This window comes from Phalacrocorax aristotelis, chromosome 13 (assembly GCF_949628215.1).
Source record: "Phalacrocorax aristotelis chromosome 13, bGulAri2.1, whole genome shotgun sequence".
Taxonomy (NCBI): Eukaryota; Metazoa; Chordata; class Aves; order Suliformes; family Phalacrocoracidae; genus Phalacrocorax; species Phalacrocorax aristotelis.
Window position 1 is genome coordinate 17,683,470 of NC_134288.1, and position 24,779 is coordinate 17,708,248.

The 24,779-nt window shown below is 41.6% G+C and overlaps 1 protein-coding gene across 8 annotated transcripts in view; it reads right to left on the reverse strand.

Moving 5' to 3' along the window:
- The window catches only part of BCAS4 (breast carcinoma amplified sequence 4), a 66,496-nt gene that overhangs the window by 26,219 nt on the left and 15,498 nt on the right, over positions 1–24,779 (reverse strand). For 4 of the 8 annotated variants that reach the window (XR_012662943.1, XR_012662939.1, XR_012662941.1 and 1 more), the window contains 2 exons: positions 23,188–23,322; positions 3,219–3,354 (listed from right to left, as the gene is read on the reverse strand). Coding sequence is in view for 1 of the 8 variants with exons in the window: in XM_075108465.1 (XP_074964566.1) it covers positions 23,188–23,322 (135 nt within the window). In the remaining 7 variants the exon portion in view is untranslated. Of the gene's footprint in view, positions 1–3,218; positions 3,355–20,900; positions 21,044–23,187; positions 23,323–23,473; positions 23,700–24,779 lie in introns of all 8 variants that reach the window. The other 4 variants (XR_012662938.1, XR_012662942.1, XR_012662940.1 and 1 more) reach the window with 3 other exon arrangements.

Genomic DNA, 24,779 nt, shown 5'->3' on the forward strand with positions numbered 1-24,779 from the left:
ATCCTTGTTTCTCCTCTTGTCTCTCAGGTCAGGCTTGAGGCAGCAGAGCGCAGTGTAACGAGCTTATATCGTACCTGAAATACAAAAGCTGAAAACAGATCTCTGTTGAGATGCCCTATATTCTTTGTCCCAAACTTGGAAACTATTTATTGACTTAAAGATCCAACAGAGAGTGAATAAACTGAGGAAATAAAGATTAAAGGCGTTATAGAAGAATTTAGCATCTGGAAGGAAGTCCAACAGGTTTAGATGAAGCTAGATCAAATAGAAATGAAAGGATTAAAACATTTGAAAGAGCTTTTGAAAAATAAGGTACACACAACAATTCTGCACTTGCAGGCAAATAAAAGAAATGGCATGTATAATCATGCCTGAAAGATTAAAACTTCTGGTGGAGCTTTAGAGACTTCAGTCAGTTGCATTTTAACAGCCAGCTGAGTTATCTGGTGAGACAAGCTGTGTGACATAATATCTAAGGCACTAAAAGCACCCCTCGAGAAATGCAGTTTGAAGCCCCTAAAAGCCAGGTCCCCAGCTGATAAAGCTAAATACGCGAGAGCAGTAAGAAAATGACCCATTTAAGAGCACAGTGGTTACTCTGACAACTGCAACCCAGCATCAGAACAGCAATGCTGGGTCAAAAGGTGATCACTTACAGGTCGTATCACATCCAGGAAACAGCTTAATTCACAGACAGTTAGCTTCTACCTTCTATTGAAGAAAATAAAGGCTGGGCTGAATGTGTCTGCTTGCTCAGTTTCATTTTCACAGCCAGACTTAAGTCAGACTGCACAACAATGTTACATTTAAGGCAAACGCTCTAAGAATTACTGATACAGACACACAAACACATTTCCTTTCTATCCAAGTATCCACAAGATGGACCAGAAATCCACTGTGGTACTTTTATAAGGCAGATGTAGGGCACCTACCCCTCAGGGACCATGAGCCCAGCCCAGCTAGGCAACCCATCTGTCCGTCCCTGGCCATTCCCTTTCCCAACAGCCTCCCAGACAGATCAGGAGCCGGTAGCATGTTACCTGCTCACACGGAAAACAAATATACTCTGGGAGGCAGCTAGGCAAGCGCAGCAGCTATGGCCTCTTCGTGGCACAGGGGCACTGGTACAGCTACCAAGTGCCCCGGCAGAATGGTTTGGCATCGTTATAAGGACTTCTGTCCCTGTTCCAAACAGTGTGTTTATCCAGGCTATTTGCAGTGTGCCTGACCGTTACAGCTAGAACACTGAGCTATTTTCACAGACAGGGAAAATAGTAGATTACCTGAGAAAAGGAAGAGGGATATTATTTCACGTAGAGGAAAGAGGTTAACCTTCCACATGCTGTGTCTCTGGAAGCTTAGCTGGCAACTTGAACCTTCATTCTTACTCTGTCAGCAATCATTCCAGATCCACTCAAAAAAAAAAAAGCCTCCTTTAGGGCTACCAAATGTAAAGTTTTGGTAGTTCAACCGAGATGTATTTACAGGAACTGAACTGGGGTATTTATCCCTCTGAACTGAGCTTCTGATCAATTCTGCTGCTTCAAAGCAGAGAAAAGAGCAATAATAAAATATTTCATCCATGCTGCTGGACTGCAGTGCTGACTTTACCTGAAGTACTACTCATGTTTCCAGAGCTCCTGGATCCATTTCTTTTACATCTGCTGCCTACCACCTGAAGCAGCACTAATATACCTTTCCCTTGACACCAATAAACGTATTTGCTCCTGTTAGTTTACAGTGAGAGACGGCAAAGCTTTCTGGAGTGGATCAGCACCACTGCAGATATCCAAAGAAAACACAGCAGCTCAGAGCACTTCTCTACAGAAACCTGCAACAGCAATTTGGACTGTGCTATGAAAGATAAAAGGGGATTCTTGGCTAGCTGGCAATATTATTTTTCAGTTTTGGTCATTCTCGCAGGTACTAAAATCAATACCTAGACTGCAGAAATCAAAACAGGGAAAAAACAAACCTGTTCCTTCGACAGCTCCAACACCAAGCAATCATTCTCACTTTTTCCAACAAAATTTCAAAAATTAATATTTCTATTCCTCTCAATTTTAATTTTTAATATAATTTTATATCACAATGGTAAAATAATTTTCATTTCTACTAAAATAGATTTAAAGTTCAACATTAAAAACTTACTACTTAAAAACCTATCAACTTGGACTCTTCCAACCAGCCTTTTGATTGCTGCCAGCCCATCCAGCATGGTGCTAGGGAACTCTTGTGAGACACTTTTGGGAAAAGTATGAATTCAAGAATCCAAATGTTCTTCACATATCAGCTCTGATGCTCAGCACAACAAATCCTCACCCACATGTTCCCTCTTAAATGCTTGCTATGTACCACAAAAGTAATTCAATATGGATGTTTTTAAAAGAGAACAAGGGGTCTGATGTCCACTACTGCCACATCAGAGACTACTTCTGCTTGGGCTGGCTTCCAAGGGAAGCCATGGGTTTCCTTGGGAAACCAAGGCAGAAAGGTTGCGTGATGTGTCCCAACAGACAGCGAGTCACGGCAGAGCCCAGATTTAAATCAGGACCAACAGGGGAATTCTAGCAGAGGCTGCAGCACTGGTTTCAAACTTCACTGCCTACAGCTGTCCTACCCATTCCTCCCCCAGAGGTTATTTTTCTCTCAGTCAGCAGAAGGAAGTGTCTCTCCTCATTGGAGCCACCCTAGTTCAGTCTGGTGCACTACCTTCAATCACTGATGAATGCAGATCTGTACTAAGGTACCAAAACTATTAATTGCAAAAGCCAGAGCACGGGTGTAAGTTCTCCTCTTCAGGACAGTAGCAGCTTTGTCCTAAGGCAGACACAGTAATGTCAAAGCACTTGGAACACAAGCTTCAGAGCCCAGTTTTTCCTTGTCTCCCACAGTACATATATTTTACCCAGTATGACTTGCAAGAGTTGGATGCCATTCTCGGCTTCACATGCACAGCATCTTTACTATCTCAGCAAGGTAAAGAATGCTATCTATCATGCTTTAAGCACAGAGTGTGACTGGATGAGGAGAACAAGCTGCAGAATTTTCTTCCTGAGAAAATGCAGAAGTCTTTTCTGATTCTGGTCCCTGCACCTGCCATGAGCTGGAGTCAGCCAAGCTGGACATCTGACCACACTCACAGCACTCCAAAAAATTTCCAGGTACAGCCTCTGCAAATTCACTCTTTACAGAATTCTGTTTGAAGACCACCTTACCTTCTCCTTTTCCTTCAGGTCTGTGGGATTACTGTGAAGGCTTTCCAGATGGTTATTGACTCTTGCATCAATTTTCTTATCACTGATTGACTGACAGGGTGGGAAGTTCTTCCTATGGTGGTCTGTTACCAGTCTCCTAATTAGAGGACAATATAAAATTTGAGGCAAGCTGTTTCCAAACATAAGGCAATCATATAACTTCCTAGTATTATTTATGGTCTCAAAGCACAGTAAATAGTTCACAGACAGGCTGGGCAGGTTTCATTCTTAAACAGCTCATGAAGTAAATAAGACACAACAGAAACAGGGAATTTACTAATTAAGTGCATTCCCTCACCTGTTTGCTTTGTAACTGCAAAGGCATATGCCTTACCCTTTTTAGCATGATCATGTTATCATCTCAGTCATAAATCAGAGGCTTTTTTTCCTCTTGTTCTAAACATTCCGTGTCAGGATTTCAGAGCAAAGCCTATTCCACGCAAGCTCCAGAAAGCGTCATACATATCCTTTTGGCTGAAATTTGTCATTAATGACAACCTTTCGCTTACAACTTGTGACTAGAATCTCTTCAAGGGAAGGACAAATCGGGCTTCCCTTTGTGAAGTACAGTACGATGAAAACATGTAAAAACAGCCAAACAGGTATTTCTAGTCCATAAATAGTAATGAGATACACAAAGTCAGAAGAATTTAGAAAAAGCACAGGAGAAAAAAAACCCCACAACTTCCCCTTTTTTCCCCCCTCAGTCTCTTCAGCAAAGATCTACTGAACAGCTGCAATAATGATCGCTGCGCAAATCAATAATCTTGCTGAAGCCAAAGGAAAGTACAGTTTATTAGCTGTTCAGTAAGGAGACAAACACAAGGATTCAGCAGCTCTTCTCCTGCCAAAAGAGTGTGGGATGCAGGAGAGATGTGACAGCTTTGAAGAATCTCACTGCAAAATGTGTTCTAAGAGTATAGTCTAAGATTTTGTCCTTAGGCATGTTATCCACCAGGCTTTCTTCTCTTCAGTGATGGATCTAGTTTCTCACTAATATAATCATTTTCCCGATATACTGTTGCCAGAAGGAGCATGTCCTTTAAAAAGGAAAGTCTGGATTTGTTTTCTTGTTGCCATTTGTGGTTGGTCTGATAGTCCGTGTCTATGAGGCTTCCTAAGGCAGACTGCCCCAGCTTCAGCACTCTCAGTCTCTCAACTTATTTCTGAACAAGCAGTAATATATTTGGGGCTGCTCCTCATGCGTTAACTTTCAGGAAAGCCAAAAGGGAGTAGGAGTGAAAGAAAGAATGAGACAAACTAATAACAATAATCCTAGCACTTCCACCTGCAGGCGCACAAAGGGCAGAAACTGGCCATTTGATCTACACAACATCCCTCTAACACAAGTGTTCTCATTTTACTAGTGAGATAACTATGCCTTCTTTGCCGTGGTTTTTGCTTCAGGTCGGCTCCCAGACTTCCCAGGTCCCTGTCTAGTGGCATAACCTAAGGAAGTGCGTAAGACGAGCAGATCCAAATACAGCCTATTAGAGTGAACTGGGGAAAAAAAACACCCAGAAAAAAAAACAGAAAAACCCATGGGACCAGATGGATGCATTTGAAGCTGCTAAAGTTGCCGGTTCACATCATTGTGAGGCTGTTGTCAGTCACCTTAAAGGTCAGGGCAATCAGAGGAGGTTCTTGATGACTGGAAAAAAGCTAAATGTCATGCTTATCTTCAACACGGCCAAGGAGGAAGATATGGGGATCTACAGGATGTTCAGCCTAACCTCAGTCCCAAAGAAAATATGGAGCAAATCCATTTGGAATCCATTTCCAGCACTTCAGGGAGAAGGAGGTGATTGAAAAGAGTCAGCGTAGATCCAAGAAGGGCAAACAATGGTTAGCCAACCTAATTAACAGCTGGCTAGAAAGCAGCTTTGCAGAAAAAGTACCTAGTGGTCCTCAGAGACAAGCAGCTGAACCTGCATCAGCAGAGAGCTCTGGCAGTGATCAAAGCTAACAGCAAACTGGTATCAGTACGAGCACAACCAACAGGCTGAGGGATGTGATCTCTTCCCCCCGTTTTGGCAGGAGACTCAATCTGGAGTACCGTGCCTGGTTTTGGGCTTGCTGGTTCATGAAGGATTTACTGGACTGACATACTTGGAGCAAGTCCAGCAGTGGACAATCAAGGTGCTCGGGGTCTGGAGCACATATGTTATGATGAGAGGTTGGGACAGATGGTTTCTTCAGCCTGAGGAAGAAAAGTGCAATTTAGTTGATGTCTTCAACCATCTAATGAGTGAAGACAGAGCTAATTATAGATAAAACAGAGCTGGACTCTACTCAGAACTGCAGAGCAAAAAACCTACAGGCAATGGATCTAAGTTGCGGAAAGAGACATACCAATCAGACATAAGGAAAAAAGTCTATGCAATGGCATGTTCAAAGACTGGGACAGGTGCCCAGAGAGGCTGTAAAATCTCCCTTCTTGGAGGCATTCAGAACTCAACTGGACATGGCCCTGGGCAGCCTAATCTAACTTCAGTTGACCCTGGTTTCAGCAGGGAGTTGGACCTGATGACCTCCAAAATTTCTAACTTCTGTTATGCAGTGATTCTAACCAAGGCACAGAGGCAATAAATGACTTGCACTCTACTTGTGGCCTTAATCATGTTAAGCTTAAGCTTTAAACTCAGCATTTCTGGGCTATTTATTCCATTCCCTAACTGCTGGGGAATCCCCACGTGGTATTAGGGTTAGGTAGGTTTTCTGCCTTCTTGCACAAGTTAAATTATAAATTAAAAAACTGCAGTGCTGCACTCACGTTATCCAGTGGCAGTCCAAGCAAAATGTGCAAAATCCAAGTCCACTGCTACGTCTGTTACTCGTATCCAACACTCAAAATGAATTTATTCATTACTCACTAATGTATCACTTACTGACAGTCTCAGTCCAGTTCCCAGGTGACTGAGAGTTATATCCACAAACCTTCAAAGCAGGCGTTAGATAGCTTTTTCCACAAAGGTGCTAAAGTGAATGGCCAGGGAGTCTCAATCAGGCATCTTACCCTGACTTTCAGTCTTTCTGAAACAACGAGTTAAGGCATAAATAGCAGACTCGAGGCCTGTCATTCCTAGACTTTTATAAGCCCCCTTTTTTTTCTTTATTAAGGCAGTGTCTGAGCCAAGCACATGCAATACCAGAATAGTAATAGCCTCAAATTCTAGGTCCCTTTGCAAATCAATTCATACCAACACATTTTCCAAAGACATTTAAACATTTGGAGCGTCTTGCACATGGAACAGCAGCTGAGGTCCCCAAGGAACAGCTCACGCTGCTTTCACTTTCTGGAATACCACAGACGAAAGTAAACAAAAATAATACCATCCATCTGAAGCATGAGGCAGCATTATATTCAGGAAGGAGTCTGTAATTATAATGGGAATCAGATAAGGCTAATAAAAAAAATAGATTAACCAAACAGACATTACAAAGCACAAGGAGTTCACACTCCTTAACTTTGTAAATGATTCACTCTAAGTCAATAGTAGTAGCCAAGTCGAGGAAAGAGCCTGCTTCCCAAGCTGGCTTGCTGTTTCAGCATTATCGTAATACAAAACAACCTTCCAACTCCTTGTCTGAGACTAGGAACAGGCAATCAGGCAGTATGGATGTGAGACAACTTAGCTCAAGCTCATACCAGAAAGGTATTTGGATGTAGTCTGAGTGACTCTAAACAAGAGCCTTTACAGTTTCTGTACTTCAGTTCTATTATCTGCAAAATGGCAATGAAGCAGTACAAAACTTCACACACAAACTCACCAGTTCTATCACACTAGGACCAGCAGCACTAAAGGAATGGATGAGGCTGCCAGAACATCCCATTACAATTTATGACGGCTACCTCCCCTTCACCTGTTGTGCACCTCACTAAAGAACTTAGCTTCAGTATCCTGGAAACTTCTTAAGCACACTAGAAGGCTACTATTATGTCCCGGTAAGTTTTCTCTTCTTCAGGCTGAAGAAACTCAGCTGTCTCAGCCTCTCCTCATTGATCATGTTGTCCAGCCCAAGTATCTTGGTGACTCTCCCCTGAGCCCAATCAAGTTTATCAACATCTTTCTTGTACTGCGTCCCCCAAAACTAGACACAGTATTCCAGATAAAGCCTAAGGAATGCCCACTTAAAAAGAATAATCACTTCCCTCAACCTACTGGTCGTGTTTCTGCTGATACTGCCCAATCATGTTGGCCTTCACTGATGGCACGTGGCTCACACATGCTTAGCCTATTGTCCAAAAACATCCCTGGGTCTTTTTCAGTAGAGCTGCTCTCCACCCAGTCAGCCCCCAGCTTGTACCACAGCAGGGTGTTAGTCTATCCCAGGGGCAGGATTTAGTGCCTGCCCTTGTTGAATTTAATAATATTCACACAAGCACATCCCTCTGGCCAGCTGATGACCTCAGAAAGGCAGCCCTGTTCTGGAGCACACCCCTTAGTTCACTGTGGTCCACAAACTTGAGGAGGGTGCATTCTGTTGCCTCCTCCAGGTCATCGATGAAAATATTAGGCAAATGTCTGACAAACCACACCTGTAACTGGCCTCCAGGTAGAGTACAAGCCATTAACAACTACTCTTTGAGTCTAATGATTTAATAATCAGTTTTTTCACCCATATAGTAGTCCACCCATCTAGATCATAACACCCCAATTTAGATACAAGGATGCTGTATCAGAAGACTTTCCAAAGACAAGGTACAGGATATCAGCTGCTCTCCCCTTATCCACAGTTACACCATAGTCCTGTCATTCCTGATGACTTCACAGTTAGAACAAACTCAACACTCCTAACAGAGAAATGGTGCTAGAGAAAGTATTCGTAAAGGAGAAGTATTAAAACAGACAGGTCCTGGTTCTTCTATATTTCCATGTAAGGCGATGGGAACTGAAAGCATACAGCACCTTGGACAATCCAGCAGATACCAGAAATGTGGCAAAACTGGAAGAGTTAGATGTAGCCTGGTAAAATAGACAATATTCTAATGCTCATTGGGAAGGCATTCAGACAAAGAGACCGACCCGCCCACAGGTCATAGGAGATGGAAAATTACACTCAGTTTCCAAGCGTAATACACAGCAGGAAACAAAGATCAATGACGTTTGGCTTATATGCCAACCCCTAGTCAGCGGCTGTGATGCTATTCCACAGTAGTACAAGAAGAAATCTGTCCACAAACACAGGAATAGCCAGCATGCCCACACTGTCAAATCAAAGCTTAGTAACTTGTCTCCAGCCGAGGCCAACAGCTGATGCTTAAGAGTATGAAAACAGGGCAAGCATGCAGTGTTCCAGCCTTGAATACTCTCCTAACCTATAGGAATTTGCAGCATAGGTGTTCCTAGAAATAGAAAGTTAACTTTGCTAAATTACTTTGTCTGACCGAATTTAACGTACACAAATCATCTTTCATTTACAACTGCAACAATGAGTTCCAAACTTCATTGATATATTGCATCAAAAAAACTCCTTTAGTTCATTTTGAGTCTATTTCTTGATAATAATTTCTACTTGCTGTCTCATGCAATTTTAGATTTCAAAGAACTCCAGTGCATTCTTCTTCAGTGTGGAAAAGAAGTCTAAAAATCATAGTCTGCGTAGCTGTTTCCCAAAGCGATGTGGTTCCAAACTCCTGTTCTAGATGCCTTCCTAGTTCTGCTGCAGTAGGACCAGAACTTCAGCGAGTATTGAAGATGAAGCCACAGATTTACAGAGTGGCACAAGAAGGTTTTTACTTTCTTTCTTTGCACTTTTGCTAATAATTCCTAACGTTCAATTTTCTTTCTTGCCTGCTACCGACCTGTGTGCTGAAAGTTTTCATGAGGCCATCTGCGATTACTTCATGATCTGTTTCTTCAGTGAGAAATGCTAGTTCAGGGACCACTACCATACATGTAAGGCTCACTTGTGTCACCCCCATTTGCATCACCTTGTATTTACTGACATTTCATTTTGGCTACAAGTTTTCCTACTCAGTCTCTCAATGTTGCAAGGTCTGCCTACAGCTCTCTGCAATTGGTATTCACTTCCACGATCTCAAAATAACTGTCAACAAGCTTTCTCATCTCATTATATGCCTCATTTTCTAAATCATTTGTGAACACTGAAGAGCATGCTAGAGATACAGCTAGCATCTGAAAGACTTCTTTCCAAGTCTTTTGCCCAGGAACAGATAAAAATCTTTGGGATCCCAACAGGAGGAAGGAGTCAGCACTACACTTGTATGCTTTGCAGGCCCGTCATGGAACATACGTGAACAGCGACTTTTAGCAACCTGACATGAGCGCAGCCACAGTGCTTAAGTGGGAAGAGAGACAGCCCAAAACAAAAGTAAAAGGAATAATAGTCCCACCACTGACACAAGCCTCCATCTCTTTTTTCTATAAAAAGAAATACAATTTTGCTAAATAACAACCGATACCAAAAACTGTTGTTATGGTCTGGAAATTATTGTAATAGTTTGGTTTTACAGTCCCATATGGTCCTGCTATGGGGGCAGTCTGGAAATGAAAGAGTTAAGCAGGAACGGTGGGGGCTGCGTGGATTAACCAGACTTTTCAGGAAGAGAGGCTATCAGCTGAACTTCTCCTTCAATAGGTAAAGTTGTGTCAACAGGGAATAAAACAGTCTGCTTGCAGCTGGGCAAAGGCAAGGCAAGGCTGGCGCCTCTCATGCCAGGGCACGGGTGCTGCATGAGGGCTGGGGAATGGACGAGGGGAGCCCAGCCCAGCCAAACCGAACCCAGCCCAGCCCAGCCCGGCCCGGAGGAGCCAGCCGAGCTGCCGGGGTGACTCCAGCCGAGCTGAGCTGAGCCCAGCTGCCCGGGGTGGCTCTCTCTGGCTGGCACACACGCATTTGCTGCAGACCGTCTTGCATTTTTGTTCTTGACAAACCAGAGCAGCTTGGGAAATATTTGCAGGTCTGGCTATCTAAGCAGGAGCAGCCTAGCAGGGGGCATGCAACTATCGCCCAAGATTGGCTCACAGCGCTACTGCTGCTGGAGGAAGAAAATTGTTTCCATAATAACTGTTTTGCAGCACACCAGCTATGCTTTCTATAGCATTTTGCCACGCAGCTGAATTACAAAAAACAAGGGCAAACATGCTATTTTCATACCTTTTTTCTGCCCCCCCCCAAGCCATACTGACACATGGACTCTGCGACAAAATGAATGCTACCAAAGCCCAAAAATATCTGCACTGAATATAAATATATTATGAAATAGCTTTTAAACTCTGCCCTAAAGCACTTTCTGATTGGCTGCCAATGATGTCACACATCCATAAAGCCCAATAGAACGCACCGGGTAACATGTCCCACTGCTGTGTAGGATCCCCACGCAGCCGGAGCACAGACCGCTCGGGACAGGCAGGGGGTTAACCATACCATCTCTCAGGTAGTTAAAATCCTGCAACCTCAGGCCTCCGTGTCGAGAAAACTGCACCGCTGCCTGTGCTCGCAGATGGATCTTAACCATACTCAACTAAGCACTGTTTACTTGGGAGAGAAGCCTTCCTAAAGGATGCAGTACATCACTGACAGTTTTTAGGTATTAAAGATACACTCACGCATATTCAGAGCAATTAGTTTGGTCTTATCTGGCAGTTATGATCTTACATTTCAAGTCAAAGGTGGACTAAGCATGGTACCCTTTCCAAACAGGAACTTGACCTTCAGTCCTGTTTGAATAAACTGTTATTAAAGTGAGTAACATATTTACAAAAGCCCTAACAAAACTAAAATCTACAATTTAGAAAAAACCTAATGCCAGAAATATCAACTAAGCCTTTAAAATATACTATTTAGGCACCAATTGCTGAAATAGTAAAACATATTATTAAAAGAGGGTAGACTTAGACTAGATCTAGGGAAGAAATGGTTTATAATGAGGGTGGTGAAACCCTAGCCCTGGTAGATGCCCCATCCCTTGAGGGGCTCTGAGCAACCTGCTCTAGCTGAAGATGTCCCTGCTCACAGGGGGTCGGACTAGATGGCCTGTAAAGGTCCTTTCCAACCCAAACCATTCTGTGATTCTATGATTCCATGTTAACTCTTTCTGTGCACTCATGCTTACAGGTTGCCTGACAAGGAATATTCATTTGCAGCTTTAGGTGCTTAGGTAGTTTTGACAAAGGAACATTCTATGCAGGGAGAAATTTGCTGTGTAAAATACTAAGTGTGTGTGATGCTCAATTACCAGCAACCAATATTTGTTTCTTACTATGAACACAGTTCTTGGAGCTGGCTTTGATTCAAATGTTATTAGGTAGATAGCATGTGGTGTTGTAGGAAGGAGTCTTACGCATGAACTGAAAATATACTGAATTTGATCACCCTATTCCAGGCAGTTTTGCTGCCAGACGTGGGCTAATTTATATATAGCAGCCTATTTAGTAGCATGCACTCATACTTCCCAAAGCAAGCATGGAAGCAGACCACACAGAAATATGAAAATGTTTCCTGATTTGCTACATAAAACTTTGTTTTTCAACTCCTTGTCTAAGGTTTGGGAACATTCAATAGAAATGAAACTGGAAACTACACGGTTCAAGTACAGGGCTGCTGTGAGGTATGGTATCGCTGCGGTGCCCAAAGCAATATCGTAATGCCAGAGAGAAAAGGCTCGGTACTGCTTTCTGCAATGCATTCCTTCTGCCTCTTTTCTGTTTCATATTAATGGCAAAAATGCTAAAATCAGTCAGAGGAAAAAAAAAAACCACACAAGCTCAGTGTTGAGAAACCTCATGCTTTCCTCGATTACTCCTAAAGGATCCCTTTACCCCTGAACCTCAGCACATACCATCAAATATTTCAAGTGGAACAAATTCATTAACTTGTAAACACTACTTAACTAACTGAAAGCCAGTGACAGAAACCTGGAGCACTGCTAAATCGACTTCAAGCAGGCACTGCATTTCATGTGTTAATACTTGCCATCTGCTCATGTTGCATTTTTTACCACAAGAAAAAAATGTGACTGCTGAGTAAAGACACTTCAAAAAAAAGAAATAGGAGAAACCTGGCCTCACTTAGCCGTCAACTATGGGTTTGGGTTTGGTGTTTTGTTTTGGTTTTTTTACACACGCACACACACTCACTCTCTGTCTCTCTACTGAAAACAGAAGAACCTGTATAAAATAGTCTTTTTAGCTATTGTTGGCTTATAATAGCCACACTAGGAAATCTTCAAGAAAAAAGAAAGTGCCTGTGCATGTTTGGTACTCCAGACAGCAAGAAATTTGCCTCAGGGAGAAACACTTTGTAAAAGAGGTGGGGGAAGGGTAATATGCTGGTAGACAGAGCGCATAAGGGAACCAACGCATGAGCATGTGCGCGTGTGCCTGCGTGTGCCTATTTGTGCTGGAGGCTCTGGAAAATCACGCTAGGCACTACGGCTCCTAGAGGCTCCAGCCCAGAAAAGCACCTTTCCTGCAACAGAACCATTACATCATGCACAAAACTGCCTGCCAGCCACAGAAAATGGCCCAGCCGCGAAGGGATGGATACCAGCTCATGGAATGTTTCTCCACTTTGCAAAACGTGCAATTTTTAAACTAGGTTTTTTGGTTTGTTTTTTTTTTTTTCCAAAAATTAGCTTTAAGAAAAAAAATATCCTAACTTCTTGCCCCCTTGAAAACTAAAGGAGATCAACATTTTTCCCCAGAAGTCGGGCATATAACTTAGAGGATGCCAAGACATGATGGTATAAGTGTTGTTTTAGTTTTGGCCAAAATAGTATTTCATTTGACATTCACTGTGCTTCTACCGATAATCCTAAAAGAGCACTCATGCATTTCAGTAATGCAAGTGAACAGGAATTTGCTATGGCATCAGGTCACCAAGGAATAAATACTTCTGAAATCACGTGCCATGAAGTTCTGCTAAGCTGTTGCCAAGAAAAAAAAAAAAGAAAAAAAAATTCCAGATCTGCATTTGTGCCTTTTAACAAGTGTCATGTTTTAAACGGGTGCTTATAAAGAAAGCACCGATGGACACCTTTGGTGCATGACACCTACCATTAGTGCGCCACGTACACTGAGCAGCAGGGCCTGATCTAGATGGGCAAATTCAAAAGCAAGTTGCTTTACAGAAGCCATCAGGGAGAGAAGAAGATGTGGTCATGGTGCATGAGGTGGAAACCTCTCCACTGGAAGCTGGACAAAACCTTTTCACAAAAGTCGCTGCACAGTAACTGCACAAACGCTGGCTCCAATATACGCCCCAGTTGTAAGGATGAAGTCAGGGCATGAAACCTGAAATTGTGACTGCTGGCTAAAGACCTCCCTCATCCGTTTCCTATTACTAGTCCATAGAACTATTTTACCACCATAAAACTACAGCATAGTGTAGTTTCTCTGGATGTTGCCTTTCTTTGGATGTATTCCCAACGTTACCTACCATGATTTGATTTTGGTAAAACTTTATTAGCTGCTGGGGTCCTATTTCCAAAGGCTGGAAGTGGGGGGGGGAAATGCTGTGGTTGTAACCAAAGTAAAAAAAAGTCAGCCTAAGTTGCACACAACTGAAGAAAGGACACTAGCAGGATATATTCATGCCACAAATATTTGAACACAAGGCATTCTTTATAGTGAAAAAAACCTCAGCTGGTCCCAGATCCTTCATACTTAAAACTCATGCCTTTTACTTCCATCCAGATCTTTCACCACAAAGGAGCCCAGGTGTTTCTTGAATTCACTTAGCATTTCCAACACTTCACTCATTTTCACATTAATACAACCCATATGGTTAAGTATTACTTGTCCTCAGTTCCTTCCTTACTGCCCTTTTCCTGAGATTTGAATTCATTTTGTGAGTAGCTTTCTCTGCACTAAAAAAGTTGCACAGATTTCATTAACACCTTTCATAATTTTGAAAACTACTGTCAATTTTCTTATTTACTCAAGGTGGTTTTGACGCTAGGCAAAAGATGTGTGTCTCTCCTGTTACAACGTTCAAGTTCCTATTTTCAAAAGTTTACCGGACCAAGAGTACCCCTTTTGCAGCCACCCATTTAAGAGCTACTTCAAGAATTAATGTGGGAGACCGCATACATTAAACTGAAAGCTCAAAGAGCGACCAGCTTGCATTAAGACATCTGCAGTGATCTGCAACCCCAGTTGGCTTCTCTTCCTCTTCGCTAGCGTCCCTCCACACTGCAGAAGCAGTGGCTAAGCTGCCTCCAGTTAATAGCCCAGCACACGTAAGAAAATGAAACCCTGGTTTCACTTTACTTCAACATACCAACAAAAGGTCCAGCTGTTACCTTCTTCACAAGAGCTCGGCACCCACTTCACCTATTTGGCTTCTCGTTATTCCTTTTTCTCATTATTGCCCTGTAACACAGGTATTTATTCTAAAAGCATTTAACGGCTACACACACTCCTAGACAACATGCAACTCTTTAAAAAAAGGTCCCAAACAAAATCCAAGCAGAGAAAGTAAGAACAACCACCAAGAGATGAGCAGTCGTCAGGAAAACGAGTCACAGAGAAGGCCAGCAGAATCCCCCAGGAGACTTCCATATGCAACATTGTCACACAGAAAAGGCAGAGGCCCTGGAAATGAGTTGATAAAACACTTTTAAAAAGTGGTGGGTGTCCCGAGCAGGACCATCTATGTGGCAGCACGAGGAGACGGAGGAAAGAGCAGAGGAAGGGGGAGTTAATTGGACATCTGTGTGAAGCTGGGGGAGGGCAGACAGGAAGGCAGTAATAAACTCCATAAGCAGACGGTGCCACAGGGCTAGAATATGACTCCGGTTTACTCGGAGCAAGAAAGTAGAACCCACGCTTGTCAGAGTATGCCTATGTAAAAACTGTAACGATGACTAACTGACCTTGCTTACCCAGGGCATCTTGGAGGAGAACAGGCCATCTAGCAACAGCAATGTGGCCTTTAGCAGCACTGTGGTCATTTATTAGAAGGGGGAGAAGAAAAAAATCTTCTCCAGTATCTGACCCTTCACTTTACCTCTCTCCTCGTACACAAACTACCTCAAGCACTTCAGTGAAAGCTAAGATTCAGACTAATTTCACAAACACCACTATTTTGTGGATCACTTTGTGTATGAGTTGATAGCTATACACATACTTACAGTTAACTTTGAAAGTATTTATACAGGACCAAGATCTTTCTTTCCCAGCCTTCATGTTTCATTCACCTTAATCTATAAATGTACTTCCAGAGAAAGTCAACCTGATTTACAACAAGAGCGATTTATATGAGAGTTGCTCCTGTTTGAGTATCACTTTAGGATACTGTGAAAATCCACAAGCTACAATGCGCTACATTTTATAAAAGCCAAATCAGAATAAAAATTCCTTTCCAAAATTCTCTCATGCCAACTGCATCCAAATTTTAACATAGAAATTACGCTGCATGGAATACCTGGAGTGAGGATTTTTCCATTTAAACGTTTTACTAGCTCATAGTATCTTCTCGGGTCTTGTGCCAGTTTATCCAGTTATCAAATGGATTCTTTATTCACATGTTCTTTCTTAATCCTTTAAAAAAAGGCTTCAGGTGGAAAGTTGAAGCTCTACGATAGTTAAGCAAACAAGTCTCATGTCGAGAGACTCTTCTAACTCAGGGTCCTGCAGACACATCAATGTAGTGCCAGGCCCTACTGTAGATTTATGGTACAACCATAATGAAGTCATTTTATTCCTGTATGCCTCCAACTCCCATCAGCAAGATGGGTGCATGTGTTTCCCTTTGCCCATTTGTCTGGTGTGTTTACCCAGAAAGCACTTTGTGCCTGGAACTACTGTCAATCATGTGCTTCAAGATTTAGCGCCCTGATCTCAGCTAAGCCATCTAGTCCCCACCATAAATTATGAGCATTTGGGGTTTGTTTTTGTTGTAAAGTAAAACATTTGTAAACAGAAAATTGTTTTAAGGTCAACTTTTCTCGTGCAGAAGTAAAAATAGGAACAAAATAAACACAGAAATTTTTGCTTTTGTCACACTGAGACCACAATTTCTACAGACATTCCTCTGATGAGACACCATTACAAGAGTATATATTACATGGTTACAGAAAGTGGAGGAGCATACCATGCTGTGGAGACAATAATCCACAGAAACATGGTAAAACAAAGTTCCCAACAAGCTCACCACAACTATGGCTGGCAAGAACATTATTTTTCAATGTGTTACAATCCATTTGAAACATTTAACCCTAACATCATCTAATCTGCAGTGTGTTTCTGCATCTCAGCTAGAATTTAAAACGTAGCTGGTAGAGCATAAACTGAGAAAAACAGTATAACCAAAGAAACCCTGAAACAGGGAAAACAGTCATCCTTTTTTAGTAAGAGAATTCTAATATTTTGGAAAATGTTTCGAATATGTTGGAATAATATTTTGGAAAATATTTCGAATATGTTGGAATAATATTTTGGAAATGTTAATTTCTCTAACCACCAGGGGTATAAATGGCACACCTGTAACAAAGAAACTGGGGTGTTGTAAGAAAAATACAGCCAAGAAATTCTGCTAAGAAAGGGCCCCAACAGCACCTTCCAGAACGCGCTGCTCTGCTGGCCCTAGGGCATTCATGCTAGAGACACAGCAGCCAAGTTTTACCTTTTGTTATTTTACTGTTTTTGGTTTTTAAGAATCAACGGCAGCACAGCACAGGTTTTTTAATAGGAACCCCGAACCACTGGGATTGTGAACCGTATTTTACACACATTCTTTTGTAACGGTGAGCGCACACTGTTTAACAATGGATATAAAGGCACAGAGCCTCATGTGGAAGACAGAAATGCAAGTACAAACAGAAAATCTGATACAACTGAAGACATCCCATACTGCCCCAGAAGACGGGCCAGTGCTGAGCCGCAATGTATAACATGCAAACGCTTAAATCAATAGTGCAGCAGCAGCCACTGCTTGCTACATTCCTTACAGGAGCAGCCATAAGGAACATAAGAAAAGGGGAAGGTGGAGAGACATTTACTGCTTATTTCACTGGCACCAGCTAAAATCTTTTCTGTAACTAATTCACTTTAACCCTGCACAGGGCAATGTTATGTAAAACATTTCTGAAGGAAGATTTCTTCCTTGCCTTTCAAGAGCAAGCACCAAAGCCTAGTAAACCATGTCCTGCAGAATATATTTAAAGCTGAACAATACTAACCAATAGAGTCACTGAAACTGAACTCTGGAGGAGGAGCTCTTTACATGCAGAGGCTGGGTTTCTATTTTCTGGAACAGATTATACCAGCTTACAGAAAGGCAGTATTTGACAAATCTTTACATATCTAGCCAGAAGCTTTTGTCAGTGAGATGCAATTATAGCTTAAAAACAATTTCTATGATAGAAAAGAGACGAGAGCACTAATGAGGGTGGCTTTCTGACAAATCAAGTTTTTCCTAACTGTTTTTATTCATTCATTTGATCTCAGTACTGGAATTTTGCTACAGGAATTGGATCAGTCTCTTTCAAAACATGAAGGGCCTAATCCCTTCCCATTAGAGAACAGGAAATCAGAAGCCAATCTTAGCACTGATTTTAAAAAAAGAATCTGGACTGTTATTTTAACTTCTTTGCTGCACATAGTCTAGAGAATTTATTTTTCCGCTACCATTTCAGCATGATGGCTCGATTAAAAGCTGGTGTCTCCCCTAAGCGGCACCTGTTTAGTACAAGAGACCCTTTGCACCAACTGCTCTCTGCAGAGGAGCAATTACACTGTAGTTTCTCCCATCACTGTGTACATCACTCAGATCATGTGCTGCACAAACCCTTATTTATGTGCCACTGTGCCGTCCTGCTTTGGACAGTCTAGCAACGACATTTCTAGTGTAACGACTTTTTGCACCTGCCCTAGCTGCATTCAGACAAAATTGGTTTGAGTGGGAACAGGCAGTATTTTGTGTTTTGACTTCTGTTCATGCACGCTTGATAACTGCCTGCTGTTATCGTCAACAGTGCCGTACGTGTGCCTGCTGGATCCCACCAGCCCGAACTCCCACCTCTCCCCAGCCTTCCCTGGCACATGCACGTGTGTACCTCTGCTCCCGTGTGCGGTCTTCATGCCCCAGGCACTCTCACCTGCTCCTCCAAACCAGAGGCACGGCTTGATGCCCAAGCAGAGGGTTGCAGCCTCTCTCAAGCCCCTCCGCTATATGCCAGACTCAGCAAAGTGGCAAGAAGCTCTCCTTAACTTCAAAAATTGTGCAAGCTCCCTCAGAGAAGGAGGCGAATGAGGGATAAAGCCATGGGTAGCTGAAATGTTGACTTCTGGGCCTACTGCTTCCCCTCACCTGAATCTTCCTGTTCTTAAATGTTATCTTTCTCAACACAGAACCAGTGTGATCTCTCTGGGGCTCCCAAACCAGCCAATGAATCAGTCCAAATCAGAATGGAACTGGATGAACTTCAAGAACAGCTGCAGGTAAAATAAGCTGAACGTGGCCCCAAAGTTCTTAACATTAAATATTTAAGTACACTGAGTTTTTTATTTTCCCCAATATTAAGAAAATGGCTGGCAGTATTCAGCACTTGAAAATTAATGAGTTTTAAATATGAACATAGTACACCCGCAGTTTTGAAATAGTGTGCTCTATTTTCTCTCTTCTCATCTTTCCCATCTGGTACGTTTTAGTAATAATTTAACAAATATTTTTCTTCAAGGCTGTCAGAAAAATCTCAGCATTTTGCAAACACTAAACATTATCTTGTGAGGTAAATTAGGACACAAAGAAGTAGCATGACATATATGTGATCACACATTGTCAGTGGCAAAGACAGTAACAGAAATCCCAATATGTGCTGCTTTGGAGTCTTCAAGAAAAGAAACTGGTAATACACAGCAAACAGGGAAGCTGAAACCGACATCAAGTTACATTTGAAGGATGATCTGCAAAAGTTAAGAAAATGCAAAGTCTCAATATAGGAAAGATTTCTTATTCCAAGGATTTATTTTTGTGAAAATTTATTTACGAAAATTCAAACCCAGCCAGCTGCCTTCTACATTAAGCAAAACCTTAACCCTACATAGCTCCTTAGTCCTGAGTGGATGAATCTACTATCGATCTGCAGACTGCAGCCAGGTGTCTATGTCCACTTCCACACTTTACACTGGTAACCACTGAGAAGAGCAGTTAAGTACAGCTCTCTTTCCTAGATACTAGTCATTATAACTCATCAATAACTTTTGCTCATTACTGAGCTCAGATTAACTAATAAAGTAGCACACAGCATGCTTCATATCCCGTTAACAATTTCCCGCTTCAATGTGTCAGAATCGACCCCAAGTGTCGGGAAAGAACATCAGCCAGCACCTTAGCCAAGCCAAGACAGCCAACCCCAGCTCAGTGAGCAGCTGCTGTTCTACAGACTACATGTTAGTAGAAAGAAAAAGGCAATAAAAAGCCTCTGGAAAAAAAAAAAATCTAACAAATGTTCACCTTTTGCTTCATACCACTGGCTTGAGATTTTTTCAGAGGTTATGATTTTATAAGTCTATAAACTATAGACCGCAACTATACAAGGGTTAAAAATTACTCTAAAACAAATATTTGTCAGAATTCTCAGCCAATGACACTGAAAGAAAACTTCTTGCTTTAAGAAAATGCCAGATATCACAAGATGTGTGACAAAACAGCAAGAGTTGCTGACATTCGGCTTTCTTCCACTGGAAGAGATACTAGTGGTTTTTTAAAACTCCACATGCTGAAGTTTTCTTAAATAGATTTCCTGCCCTTTCTTTAAGATTGCTGAACCCCATTCAGCCAGGGCACAGATAACATCTTTGGATAAAGGATTTGAAGCCAGTTTCTCTCAAACCAAGTTCAAGCTTTACAGAAGACAAGCTTTTCTTCCACAGAGCTGCAAACTTCATAAGAGAGAGTTTTTTCATCTGTTCTGTTCCCCCAGGAGGTGTTATATTCCTATAACCTGTCAGACTTACCCAGCCATATTTGTAATTTATATTTAGTATAAGGTCGTTTCTTTTCGGACCACCTCTGGATATTCCTAACAGAAAAAGTGAATTTTGATTACTCACTTTTCTCCCACAGATCAGACACCCTTCCCAGTGTTACTGTGCACTGGAAATCCATATGAAACCACTTTCTGAATACCCAAAAAAACACAGCCAAAACTAAAAAAGACAAACATTACAGGATTTTGCTGCACTTCAAAATATAATTGCAAAACAATAAGAATGAGATTTTCCTTACATTTAAAATAGCATGCATGTTTAATTAGGAGAGGAAAAAACATGAAATATGAAATATAGATGGACACACTCTACTTAGAGAGAGGGGAACTCGCAAACGTTTTTACCCAGACTCATCAAGGCTACAGAGAGAAGATACACAAGTTAGATACTGTCATTTCAGAACAAGTTAAACTCGCCTACAAAAATGGTCAGGACAGTCCTAATTTTCAAATGGCAACAGATGCAATGATATCCTACGTATCAGGGGAAAAGGGACAGACAACTAGAAAGAATCAGATTTGGAGAGAGTACGGAAACTTGGATAGTTGGCAGGGATCTTATTAGGTTTCAGGCAACAGTCAAACCAAAAGGAAAGTTGCTGCAGAAATTCAGACTCCTTCTACATCCTTAAACAATTCAATCCTTTCCCACACGCTCCTACTAGAAGTGAATAATCCCTTACCAGCACAGAGCATTGTCATTCAGAGCCAGAATTTACAGTGAAAACCACAGTGTAAGTGTCATTAATGAGCAGCTGTACTGCATCATTCAAATGTCCATGCAGCCAAATAATGCCTCTGAAGTGGTGACCAGTTGACGGATTGCCTAGGGAGAGGTTTAAAGGGTAAATAGACAGACTTACTTCCCAGTCTTCAAGAATTTGTGGCTGAAGGACAGATATTTTGTTTAATAGCCGTTGCTGGATCCCGCCCCCCCCCAAATTTGTCTATTTGCTTTGGGGATATACAACATCCTGTGGACAAAAGTTGTATGGCATATTAATACATCACGTAAAGTAAGTACCTCCCCTTTTGTATTGTGAACCTGCCTGCCGATAATTTCATTGAATGACCCTAGCTCTTCAGTTATGGGAGGGAGTGAATAATCATTCTCTATTCACCTGCTCCACACACAGAATGACTTCATGAATCTCTATCCTGTCCCATCCTCCCTCAGGCTGAGCCTTCATCTGTTTAGAAATTCCTGTGAGAGAACTTTTCCTTATCTGTACTCATCCTTGCTACCTCTCTCACCACGATTTTTAGATGTATTATTTTGGGGGAAAGGATGGGGTGGGGGATAAGATCAGTACAGTAGGAACCTACACCATTCCCTATTTATTTTTCTCTTTTGTTCACTAATATTATCATTCCAAGATGCCTGCAAAGATGAACATAAAATTATGAAATATTTCACATTTTTTCTTTGTAATTGCAATGAAAAAAAATTGAAAACACTATACTGTCTTCAAGCCCAACTGAAGCCAGCTTCTGAGTAAATAGTCTGGCCTTTTCCACATTCCTGTTGGCGTCCCAGTTATACAACACTATTTGTATAGGCAGACCAACCTTGCAAAACTTCCAGCTTCGATATATTTTCCAGACTGGGTATCTGCTGCAGGTTTAACGTGTTTGGAAAGTTTTAGGGAACAGAATCAAGCCAATTCAGATAATGAAATTAAGGAGAAGTATGTGTTGTTTAGGCCTTTGAAAAGCTCAGATGCCTTCATAAGCTTCAGCAGAGATTTTAAATTGGCAGTAAACTGCCCTCATATCAGGGACATACTTTCCCATTCCCATGAAAATATTACCAAATTTGGCCAAGTCACAACTCTTTACTGAGTCTATATAAGCTGTGGTTTCTAAAGATTCAGCTGAGTTTGACTGATGATGATGAAATCAGTAGGCACCATCTCCTGTCCACGCCTTTGTTAACCAGACTGAATATCCATTATTCTCTTTAAGCACTTAAGTCTGTCCTGGATCTGCAGAACCTGAACTGGACTTTGCCTGCAGCTGAAGCTTCCAGAGGCTGCTATGACACCAGCCAAAAATCTGAAGTGGTTCAGCTGTACATACATGATCACTGATACCTCTGTATCATTGCCGACCCAGTATTATGTAAACTGGCATGGAAGGCCCTTGGAAGAAAAATGAGGGAAACATAATTGCAAAAATACAGAAGGGACCAAAGGAAGCAGGGAGGTAGTTGAGACTAGAACACAGCTCCTGACAGAGATATGCTAAGACTGAAAACATTGAGATGGAGAGGGATGAATGGAAGGGATGAGTTCAGAAAAGGCTAACTGGAGATCGTGAAGAATTGCAGGGGAAACAACAGATTTAGAGAATGACCTGGGAGCTGAGAGAAGGAAAAGAGTGTGAGGTAAGTGGTATGAAGACATCATTGGAAAAGAACAGGGACAGAAAGGATGAAAAGTATGTAAAGCTTCCTGACGTCCACATCAGCTCTCACTATCCCTGATTCTCAACATTCTTCTTCTATCAGCAAATATCACTAAAACTCACTGAAGGAGTTCTCATCCCCCTCTAGCGCTCATCCATGGACAACCCTATAAAGTAACTTCAACATAACTGACATAAAAACAAAGACCAAATAGAAAGAACAATCTATGCTTATGTCTCCCACTGCAAGATGATGTATAACAAGCTTCCTATTTGCATATACATATACAGAGAAAATCCTTTCGTTCAGGCAAAATGTAGAGATCTTCAAAAGTTACTGCTGGAACTATTCAATGCCCAAGCAGCAACTCTTAAAAAAAAAAAAAAAAAGAAAATTATTGAAAATTTGGGAAATGTAAAAGAATTTCCTTTACAGAAGCAAACTGTAGCGAGTTCTCTTACACCACTTATAATAATGAAATGTGCTGTAAGGCCACATTTGATACAGAAAGGGTATTTAACATCACCTTCCCACCTGCTGGAAGCAACTTTAAAAATACTCACATTTTTAAATGACGAGATAGTCACACACTGAAATAATTTGCAAACAGTATTCAGAAAGGTGCCATGGCTGTTCCCTGCTTCAAGCACTTGCTCTTCTAGGAAGGAGACGTGGTGTGTAACCATTTTAACAAATGCCTATGGAGAGAGGAAAAACACCTAATGAAAATTAAAAGCACCTGTGCTGGGTTTCAACATTATCCTAGCTAGAGATCAGAAGTCAAAGAAAAAACTTTAGCAAGATTTCAGAGTGCACTGTTGCTAATATAAATATCCAAGAGCCACATACCCATAAATAGACTACAGATCTTTACAGCCATGAGAAGAACCACTGGTCATGACCTAAGGCTAATTCTTCTCCCTTCCTAAGGGCAGAGTTTTGCTCCCTTTTCAGCATACGGCATATGCGAGCACTTGCAGAGTGTCTGAAGGTCTGGCAACGTTTCAGCAGTGAGAGGAAAAGCTCTTCAGAACCCATAAATACACTGCTACTACTGGCAGGAGTGAGACAGTGGCTGAAGTGGTAGGAGGGAGGAGACAACAAAGGAAGAGACAATGACAGGTGATTTTAGCTAAAAACGGTCAGGAATTGTCAACCTAAAAACATACATTGTTCGGTTTGAGTTGAAGTGTGAGCCATAAGGGAAAGGCAACCAGAAAGAACACAGTATTTATTTGTTAAAATACACAACAGTTTGTAAAGACTTTTGATACTCTATTAGTGATTAAGCTTCACTTTCTTTTTTCTGAGAAGTTGAGCACTGCCCATTTTAGGGGTGGGGAAGGTGAGGCTGTAAATTAATTGCCCAAAACATACCAGTGACAACATCAAAAATCAAACCCCAACATATTCTCATCCTATATAACCATTATACAACAGTCCCTTTCTTTTCTACTCTTGGGAGTACCAGATAATTTCCCACTTGAAAATCCCCATGGATGCTAAGCTTTAAATTTAAAAGTTCTAATTAAAACATTAACTACTGCTCAAATTGCCAATTTAATCTTGTGCTTTCAGGTTAGTGACATTACAGCTGGTAACATTAAGGAGAAAACTGATTCCTAGCCAATCAAGGTATTATCCTCCCTTGATAATGAAAAAAAGCCTCTCAACAAAATTCTGCTGCATTATTCAAGGACAACCTGTAGCTTAGCAAAGACTGGTGTCTCCTTCATATTCCAAATTACTATGTCCTTACAGTTGTACTGAGGGAATGGGGTCAGGAAGGGCTTTGGGGTTTTTTTCCCCTCCCTGTATTAGAGGGAAAAAAGTAAGAAGGAGCCCTGTTGCTTGCCATACTTTCAGCACACGTAATTGCTTAGAGTTTCAATTTTATTTTCCTTTTCAAAGACAAAACCACACACACACACTCCCCCAAAAGTCCCAACCACCTCTAAGTGTGGAATTTGCAAAAAGACCTAAATGGGTGGCACACTTCCAGAAACAGTTGGTTTGGAATCTGATTCAGTTAGCCACTTTTCACAGACCCAGCTTAAGTGTACATTCAAGTATGGCCAAGTTGTTGAGTACGTGGAGAACCCGCTGGCTATTCCTTGGACTGGCATACTCAGTTCCAAAAATCAGGCAGGTTCTA